At 35.5% G+C, this 10,697-nt stretch overlaps 1 protein-coding gene across 1 annotated transcript; it reads right to left on the bottom strand.

The window, feature by feature from the left end:
* Positions 1-662: 662 nt before the first annotated feature.
* Positions 663-2,959, bottom strand: LOC145007983 (uncharacterized). Its single transcript, XM_078966599.1, has 4 exons — positions 2,589-2,959; positions 1,677-2,247; positions 1,342-1,591; positions 663-1,216 (listed from the first exon to the last, which is right to left on the bottom strand). Exons 1-4 carry the CDS (start codon positions 2,957-2,959, stop codon positions 663-665), a joined length of 1,746 nt encoding a protein of 581 aa, XP_078822725.1.
* Positions 2,960-10,697: the final 7,738 nt, after the last annotated feature.

The raw sequence follows: 10,697 nt of genomic DNA, 5'->3' as shown, positions 1-10,697 counted from the left end.
TGGTTTATGTTTGTGATTGTTATCTTTAGTATTTGGTCTATGTAAGGGATAGGGTTAGACAAATGTGGGGATTTTTGTTGATCACGTGATGCAGGGTAAAAATGGTATAATTTTGTTGTAATTTGACTTCATCATGTTTGTAGTGAATTCTAATGTTGTTAATGATATAAATGATATTCAAGTGTGAAAATGTGTTCAAAATGTGTATCAATTGTCAAATCAAATATAAGCACATAAATAGAACCAAAATGTAACAAAAGTACATTACCAAAATCCATGTCATAAATTGACCAAAATGAACATTCCATTAACCACATGAGTGAAACCAAAAACCATTACCAAGTTAAGCATACAAGTTTCTGTGCACCATACATAACCACATCATCAAACCATAACTAAAGTTTTCAAAAACAAACAGTTTTTAACAACAAGAAACTAAATAGTCATTGCACCACAACAAACAACCATAATCACTTCTTAGATTGATTCCCTCCTTGCCCTTTACAGGTCCTACAGCTGTGTCCCTTATTCTTGCATTTGCTACAAGTAACACTGATATGTTTCCTTGATAGCTTTCTACACTCCATCATTTGTTGGCCATTGGGAATGTTCTCCTTGCATCTCATTGACTCCATCACCTTGACTTGCCTTTTGCCTTTTGCTTAACCTTTCACCCTCACTTTGTCTTTTTTTTTATTAGGCCTTCCCACATGAGTGCGATGTGGAGGAGGGATTAGCTTTGTTGGACAATTAATTTTAGGCCACATGGGTCTCCCTTTAATTGGTTCCAACTTAAATGAATAAGCTTTTTGCCATGTCTCTAGCCAATACACCTTGTGTACCCACTTGTAAATGTCAAGCTCAGCCTCAGGGTCTTTGCTCATTTCATTCAGAGTTGCAATTGCATGCCTGCAAGGTATTCCTATTAATTCCCACTTTCTGAAAGTACAGGTTTGGTTCCTAACATCCACCACATGTTGATCTTGCAATGCTCCAGTGACTTGATACTTGTTTGCCCCATTCCACCTAGCAATATATTGTGAAGCACCTTTTTTCCTTGCATCTAGGATGTCTGTTGATGTAGGTGTTAATGGACCTTTAGCCTTCTTTATTGCCTTCATGACATTACATATCCTCTTCATTAGATACTCCCTAATGAACTCTAAACATGAAATTACAGGTTTATCCCTGCCTTTCTCTATCTTCCCATTAAACACTTCACACATGTTTGAAATCAACACATCAGAAACAACTCTTCGTACACATTACAATAACATACAATTAATGCTGATAAATAACTGAAACACATAATCATTACCATATGCAAACATATACAATTACCTGAGAAATGACTCCTTGCCCAATGTACAGGAGGAATCTGCTTCAACCATTGACATGCCTCCTTATCATACTCACTAAACTCTTTCATCAATTGTTCAAACTTAGGAATGGTGGTTGCTGATGCACACCTCCATAAATGGTCCCTGTACTCAGTTTTCCCCCACTTCTTTCTCATATTGTCATGAATATGTCTAATACAATACATATGCTCAGCATTGGGAAACAATTGATCAACTGTAATTTGTAATCCCTACATGACTCAACATACAATAATTAGAATTAATTTTTTGGTAAAAAACACAATCTAAATGATCAAGTGATGAATTGTAATTTACCTTTTGCCTGTCACTTATGAAAGTATAGTTTGAGTTGCTCCCAAGCTCCAAGTCATCCCCAAGGTTTTCTAAAAACCACTTCCAGCTAGCTGTGTTTTCGGGCTCAACAATTGCATAGGCCAAGGGATAAATTCCATTGTTGGAATCTAGACCCACTGTTGTAAGAACCTGACCAGGGAATGGGCCTTTCATGAAGGCACCATCCAAACCTACTAAGTCTCTAAGACATGCTTTGAAGCCTTTTTTCAGTGGACCCAAGCATACATAAATCCTTCTAAGCTGCCTTGTTGCGGATGCAGGGTTGCCATTAGGACACACATCTATTTTGACTGTTGTATCTAGGTTTGTAGCTTGAAGTTCAAGAGCATAGTCCCTCAACAACTCAAACTGTTTTGTGTAGTCCCCAGTTACATGCTTTCTTGCCATATCTTTTGCTCTAAACACCTTATCCATCGAAATACCCACCTGGTAGGTCTTTTGAAAGTGATCTTGTATGGATCTCAAAGGAATCTTTGGATCTGCCTCAACTTGATCTATGATTTTCTTGCAGATTAAAGAAGCAGTACAAGCTCTGAGTTTTCTTGTTTATAAGCATGTATGAGTTTGGTTTAAGGTCCTTATAAACCAGTCAGATTCGGGGTTTGACCTAGATGCATGTATATACTAACCACATGTTTCTTTTTGTGTATTTACTTCTTTGCCCTTGCTTTTTGAAGTGGTAGGTTGAGTCCCCACTTGACCTTCATTGATGACAGGTACAACTCCTCTGCATTGTGCCTTAAGCCTTTGATTGTCATTTTTTTAAAGAAGAGATTCCTTCTTGTTTTTAGTGCGTGCACATCAATTAACTCCTTTAATTCTTTTTTACTTTTAAACTTTTACCCCACTGAGAATGACTGTATATGTACTGACCTAAGGCTGCACCTTTTTTCTTTTCCCAAATTTTTTATGAGAGCTCTTCTTTCTCTGTCTTGGTCTGATTCATCCGATGATTCGAACTCCTCATTGTTAATCACTTCCATATCTTCAGGTTCATGACCATCATTAATACATGCTCCTTCAACATCACTTTCAACATTTAGAAAGAAGTCTGCCATGTCCACATCAACATCTTCTATATTGTTCTCCTCATCCATTATGTCATCCACTTTATCTTCATTTTCTGATTGTTTCCCATCATGATCATCACCTTCATCCTTTTCATACTCTTCATCACTATCTTTAGATTCATCATCCCCTTCATACTCTTCAACATCCTCATCACTTCCAATTAAATTTTCCATAAGGTTATCAAAAAGCTCATTATATTGTTCATCATTAATAGGTGGGGTGTTGTATCATCCATCAGTATGGTCATTATCATGAACCCCACTCATCTCATCCCCTACATTAGCAATATTTAAAGTAAATGGATTGTAGCATCCTTCAACAACAGTTGCAGCCTCATGAACCTCCTTAACACCCTCATTAGTGCTTTCCTTCTCTTTTAAATCATCAATATCCTCTAAATTAAGCCTCTTGCTACAAGAACCTTCCTCTCTTTTTGAATTCCCAACTCTACCCCTTCTATACTCTGGAGAGAATGCATCAGTTTTACTCCCAAAAAGAATCAAAGACATGTACTCACCAATTGGCTCATCATTGACATGGTTCATATTTCTCAATGGAGATTCTACATGAACTTCAGCCTCATATTTAACCCCTTGATCATCATTTTCTGGTAATTCCTCAATGACAACTTTACCCTTTGCATTTGGAGACATGAAGTATGTGAGTAGATTTGTCTTCCCATGTTCTGTGTACACCTCAATCAACTTGTTATTTTGAATAAATTTAGAAAGATTGATAACATCCTGATCATTCCCTAAAGCTCTAAGACCAAATTGAAAGTCACCATTGGGTATCCTGAAATGGTAGTATATCACTGGGGATTCATCAGTCAATTCAATCATCTGTGGGTCTTAGCAACCTAGGTCAAGCATTATGGCATCCAGTTCATGTACAGAAAACTCATCTATGTCCACATAATCAACATAACGCACTTCACCTCCAATATACTTTATGTCAGGTAACTTAGTAAACCTCCCACCATGATGAAGCTTAATACTAAACCATGTGGGTGCACCCGCTACAAGTCAAAATTGTACATGATAACAAAGTCAAAATTTGGCGGATTTTAGTATAAATCAAGGGTAAAATGAAGAATAGGAATGTTTAAGAAAACAGAGCAACTTACCATATAAGGATGATACGTCGACAACTTCATTTTTTGGTCTGATCTGCCACATTACGTACACCATTTCGACTTTAAAGTATGACCTTGTCTCCTTTTGCTTCGATTAGGTTCTTTGGATATGTTTTTTTTTGCAGGTTTAATGGAGCAGAAGGAAGAAGGGAGGTGGGGAGTTGACGGGTGTTTGGGATTGTAAATGAGGGATAAAAGGTAGAAGGAAACGTTGACATTTGTATGCAAAAATGGTCCCTGTAAGTAAAAAGACCGAAATACCCTCACGTGCAAGGCACATGAGGGGGTTAACGGATTCTTTTTAACGGGTGTTAAGTATATGGACCATTCTCACAAACAAACCAGTCCAAAAGGACCACAAAATCAAAAAACACATGGTTTGGACCAAAACCCCAAAAAAATGCATACCACAGGGACCATTTTTTCAATTTTGTCTTTATTAAATAAAAGATTTACCTTTTTAATTATTGAAAATTAATAAAAACATCATTTAACATTATTTTTCTTCAAAAAAAACTTTTTTTTTCCATTTTATATTTTTTTAATAAATCAAATATTAAAAAGATTGAAAAAAAATCATTTCATTGGAAAAAAAGAGTTAATCCAAATCATTTCATTCAAAATACTAGTATGAGGTTTATTTTAAAGATAAGTGATTAAATAAACTTCTTCTAAGGATAGAAGTTTTCTTACATGACCCTTAAGCTGCTCATGCCGTAATTAGATTCTTGACATTAAGTGAAAACCTTCTACATTTCTCAACAAAAACGAAATTTAACTCACTTCATCAATGACACCATGCAAAGAACTAATAATCAACCAAACGTTTCATGCGTTAAAGTTGTCTATAATATCTCCGAAAGGGTGAAACATTTATCATATTTGGCAACAAACCCATGTCAAAATCAACCTTAAATAACCTGTTTTAACTTTTAATACAACAACGAGCATTACATTTCAGACTTTTTATAAGCATAGACACAAAGATTCATCTTAATTATATAAATTACACCCATATTTTATTACGTTTACTTGCATAAACCAAGCCACTATTTGTTGGTGATTTTAGTGTTACCATGTTATTTTAAGTAACTGGAACTAACATGTGAGCTAAGGAGTTTCATGATTTGTACTCTAATACATGTACGGGTTTGTGTGGAGTGCACGCATGTATAAGATCGAGTCAGAAGCTGGTTCGACGACTAGTCGGGGGTCCGGGGGCAGCGCCCCCGGGTCCGGGGTTTCCAAAGGGGCAGAGCACCTGGCTGGATGGTTTTTAGCTCCTGCCTGGATGGTTTAGTATATAAACAAATTTTCCTTTCCAGAAGACGGATGGTTTTTAGCTCTCGTTTTTCATCATACATTCACAGAACCTCTTAGCATAATAGCTTACGTTTTTTGTGCCTAGAAACGTAGGTGTCCACTTGGATTATCCTAGGCTGAATTTCTTGTAAACCAGGCATAGGGTAGAAATATCAGTTCGGAAAGTGATATCACGATCCAAGCTGGTATCCAGATCTCTACCGCAAACCCTAATTTTCGTAAGACTATTCAACACCTTCTCTTCCATCAAGATATCAAGGGTGTGCCATTTTAGCATGATCCATAGAAGGTGAAGGTGAAGGTGCGACAGTGTTCACATTGACATCATCTTCCTCAGGTCCATGACGAAAGGAGACATTACAACAGGGGGAACCAGGGGGCAGCAAACCTTATCTGGATGAACATCAAGTGGAAATGGCCTTGATGCCATTGTAGTAGGTCCCACCACCACTAGTATCATCATGCAGATTGTGACAATAGTTCTCGTGAAATCCATACTTCTTCTCTTTGTTTCTTGGTATTCCATCATCAAAGCTCAATGCAGTTATTTATATAAGAACATTGGTCTCACACTCTTCTGTCGGCATAAAAATGAAATGCGATCGCTACTTTTTTTTGTGCCCTCATTTGTTACGTTTTTCCTCAGCCCACATACGACTTGATGGGTTTGATATTCATTTGGTTTTGGGCTGCAACATATCACATGCAATGGGGTATTCAAAAAATCTGAAAATGGGCTACTAAAATTCAAGCTGGTAGCTTTATGCATTGTTGTTCACCAGGCCAAATGCTCTATCAAAACTTGTAGGAATCCATTCATTTCGATGAGATCGAAGATTAACGAGTTAGGAAGATGTCCGCATAATTTCAACGCAATTGGATAATGTTCACCCCTCCGTCTGATCTCTTGAAAAAGGTCGCGTAATGCTGTCAAAATCCAAATATTAATTTATATCGCTTTGTTTTTCTTCGCTCACGGATTTTGCTATGGAACTTCAATTGCGGTTGCAAGGTATTTGATGTGGCTTTAACGATGCTCCAAAATACTATCTTGCTTGTACAAATCTACACAAATGAGCTTAAACAAGTACAAATATCCAAAACAATAAATCTAACGATTTAATGCAAAATGAATATTAAAAATGCTAAAAGTAAAAGAAAAAACATGCTAAAATATTATATATATAAAATCAAGCTATCAGGTAAGGTAACCAGGGTAGCAACAAACCTTAAACCTTATCTAGAGGAACAACAAATGGAAATGGCTAAATCCCAGTTGTAAAATCATTTTCAAACAAAATGTAAACTCTTTTAAGCTCAAAAGTTTCAAATTGATGCGAAAAAGTTCAACGGTCCCCAAAACTTAAATAAAAGTTTTAATAAGCGAGGTTGTTCATTAGGTATCATAACAAAGGTTCAAGTTCCTCACAAGTCACAAGTCGGGGTCTTCTAAAATCCATGATATTTTCTAAGCATCAAGCCTTTCAATCTGAATATAAATCCAAAATAATTTATACAATGAAATGTTTAGTAAGTTACCCGAGGATCGGCTCATTTTGAGTAAGGAATAACAATCCCAATACTCGAATAAATCCTCCCAAAAATTTATAATTAACATTTTAGTTGAAAAATGGCCGAAATATTATATTCCAACAATAACAAAAGATGGATAAGATTTTCATGTTAAATGCAATGTTATACATGCATCTATTCCTAACCCGATGTCAATCTCAAAGTCCAACTCAAAAGTTGATGGTCAGATGTGAAGAACATATAACAGACGAAATTGTCAAGTTTGTCCTTACATCCACAATTAAGGCACTATGGGCCATCCAACGCCACATGAGAGTAGCGAGCCTCTACTCGTGCATCTGAGCATTATCTAGAAATCTACTCACAAAAACAACAATAACAAATGTCCATTTCGGTATCAGGGAATCTCAAACTCACACCCATCCTAGTATGAATATGTACACATAGGATGATGAAAACATTTTTTTTTCAAATTTCAGCTCTTTGTCTTATCAAAACATTTCAAAAATCACATTTCATTAATGCACAATTAGGTCACATACTAATCAATGGGTACATAGAGTACCATGCGATGAAATCAAGTAAAACTTATCAAATAGAAATGAGTAAGTAGGGGAATGTATGTTCCCGGTAACTCACCTTAGTTTCTAGCTTCTTACAATCACTTATTCTCCAATGGTAAACTTCCTTCAACCACTACGTATAAAATCATACTAAATTACAAAAAATGACCAAATTACCCCTCTAATGTTTTTATCATTTATATCTTCCCCATAAGCTTATTTACTTCTTGTTAGCTTTTATATAAAATTCGAGGGCAATCGGAGGGTCATTTACTAGGTTTTTCCACGAAAAATAGTACACTTAAAGAACGTTTAACACACCCCGTGTCATAACTATAGGTCATTGTTTTGTGTAGAATTTTGCTAAAAGCTTTGTAACTTGTTCTTTAGACTTCCAATAGCCACCAAACTTTACCAAGTGGTTATTAAGGACTAAATAAAGGTTATCAACTTCTCAAATACTCAATTAAGCCCTATCATCATGATGACTTAATCATTAAGACATTCTAAATGTCATATGAGTTTTGAAATTACTTATATGAGCATCATAATTTATTTAAATTTCATAATGACCTCAAATGATCATATAATCACCAAATATTTATTTAACTCATTAACCAACTATAAATACATTAAATAGCATACCATTAAGCTATCTAGCTTCAACATTGAAATCAATGGAATGGAATTTAGGATTCCATTCACGGATTCCATTAATGCTAGATCTAATCATCAATTGAATCATTTTAAAATATTCAATGTCTAAATGAATGTTCCAATCACATAAAATCACGCTAAAACACACTCTAAGGATTATAGACACTTAGTACAACTATGGAATTACCAAAATTTATTCTATAGTTTTCTATATTTCTCTTTTGTCCCATCAATCACTAGAACCACACTAGGATGTGATGATTTTTCATGTTGACCTATAATCCCTAATCCATAATATAGAACTATGATTATGAACAATACATCCTCCTTATATCACCTATAATCACCATTAAAGTTCATATTCCAAAATTATCCCTAAACTTCATATTACAAGTAAATGATTATACCATTGCTTGAATTGTGCTATTATATGGAGATTTGCAATAAATCATTTTTCAATGGTCATTTAATCATATAAGGGTTAGATTGTCACATCACCATTATCATTGGAAAATCTAGGATTTGTAAATATTTAGCAATTTCACCCAAATTCAACCATAAGAAAGTATATTTGAGCTAGAAGTTAACATAATCACTTTAGTTTGCTTAGAAGACAAACCCTAGTCCTCAAATGAGATGAAAATCGAATTCAACCCCAAACAACAATTGAATTTCGGACTTTCACACCAATGTGGAAAGAAGTTATACCTTAGACCACTAGATTGCTTCATAGTGTGCTCTAAATGAACTAGAAAAGCTTGGGATCGAATTGTATGGCCTTCTATGCTTGAATCACCATTTCTCCACAAACTTTAAACCCTAAATCGATTCCACCTGCTGGAATGAAGAGTGTGAGCCTCTTATTTCTGAATTTACACTTTCCACCCCCTAATTTCGAGTTTTTGACAATTATGACCCAAAGTTCTAATAAGTATGAATGTAACTTTGCTAGTGTACATTCCAAGTACTTCTCCATAAAATACATGAGCAAACTATTCCTAAGTAGTCAAAATGGGTCAAAGTCAAGTCAAACCATATTTTGGAGAACTTGAGCATATAGTCCTCATTTCCAAAATATTGCAAATTTTTTATTCTTGATCACTAAAATGTTTTATTCTACTTATAAAATTAATTATTCACTATTTATGTTATATATTTATTATTATTATTATTATTATTATTATTATTATTATCATCATCATCATCATCATCATCATTGTTATTATTTTAACAAGAAACACAAGCCTAGATTTCGAGATGTTATAACCACTGGTAACCATTCCTTTGTCTCTCTTCTTGCATCCATCAAACGTCATCTTGCATAGACGCATGCTTACCTCCATCACCAATGACACGGGTATGAAGTTATGTGTAACATGTTCAAGTTTTAAGGCTTGGGTTTTGTGAGTTTTGCCTTGCCACAACAAGGTGAATTGGTTTACCATGGTGTGGTGTTTACCACATAACCACGACACATTAGGTAATTCTCCACATCGAGGCACCTCTATAGGCTTAAGACCCTAAGTCTCGGAGCTTGAGTCCTATTTAAAAAATATTGAGACTAGGCTTTCCCCCAACCCTTGCCTCCATTTACTCCAAAGAAGATATCCCAAACCATAGTCTCTCTCTCTCTCTCTCTCTCATGTTCTAAGCCTTCTTTGGGTGCTTTTAGAGGAAGAAATGGTGCTTTGTGAGTCATTGAGACTTCAAGCAAGACAACTCCAACATTCCAAGCATCTCCTCAACCTATTTGAGTATCTTAGATCTAATCTTTATGGTTTATTCTTTGAAGATCTACAAAATGAGCAAGTTTCTTCATTATGTTTAAAGTTGAGAGACTAGTTATGATAAAGTTTGCAACTTTATCACTCTCTAAGGTCCCAAGAGTGATATATGTTCCAAAGCTGAAATTTCTAGTTTGTTTTGGTGCCATGCTTGGAGTTACCTAGGTTAGTAAACGATGTGCATTAGACATGTATTCCATAAAGACAATTTTTATGAACCTTTGGGATGTTAAGAAGCTTTATGGAAAGTGATAGGTTTTGTCTTAATGGATGGTTAATGAAAGTATTAAGCTGCTAGAACCACCATGGCGTGGTCATGAGCTGACCATTATATGGTGGTGATATGGGTCGCGATTGTTTTGTTGGACTAGACGACAGCGTGGTCAAGGGCATGCCACGGTACGGTGGGTCATTGACCTTTTACCATTGACCATTGAATTTTTGACCTTTAGACAAGTTTTACTGAAAGTGTATCTTTGGCTTGTGAGTAAAGGAAAACTGATCTTTTGACCCAAGATAAGGATTAGGATAAGAAAGACTCGTTTAGTAGAGAAAGTTAAGTAATGTACATTAATTTCGAGATTAGGGATTAATTGTTGCGTATTGGCTCGAGGTAGTGTCAGCGCCACCTAGTCTGTTGTGTGGATTACCTTATCAGTCATTCAGGTGAGTTCTCACGAACTTACTTACTATGTAGATCATATGTTATATGTCAGTCAGACTAAAGATAGACTGCTTAGAAGGAATCTAGTGGGATCAGGTCCATGATAGACCTCTTGGAGGGAAGTGCTCAATACCAAGTCACTTGAGATAGACTGATTAGAGGGAATCTAGTGATTATGGTCAACTATGTTAAGTTTCAGAATGCATATCATTTATATAATGATTAAGCATTGTGAGAACTCACTAAGATTTA

The sequence above is a fragment of the Lactuca saligna genome, chromosome 1, assembly GCF_052625555.1.
Source record: "Lactuca saligna cultivar CGN05327 chromosome 1, ASM5262555v1, whole genome shotgun sequence".
In the NCBI taxonomy this organism is placed as follows: Eukaryota; Viridiplantae; Streptophyta; class Magnoliopsida; order Asterales; family Asteraceae; genus Lactuca; species Lactuca saligna.
The sequence above is the reverse complement of the archived record's forward strand: the minus strand, read 5'-3'. Positions and strand labels throughout refer to the sequence as shown.

Bases quoted from the DNA above. Each gene is read 5' to 3' on its own strand.
- LOC145007983 (XM_078966599.1), bottom strand. From the start codon at position 2,959: ATGGAAAATTTAATTGGAAGTGATGAGGATGTTGAAGAGTATGAAGGG. The intron at 2,248-2,588 runs GTCAGTACATAT...AAGAAAACTCAG, and splicing joins GAAAAAAGGTGCAGCCTTAG to AGCTTGTACTGCTTCTTTAA. The intron at 1,592-1,676 runs GTAAATTACAAT...TGAGTCATGTAG, and splicing joins TCATAAGTGACAGGCAAAAG to GGATTACAAATTACAGTTGA.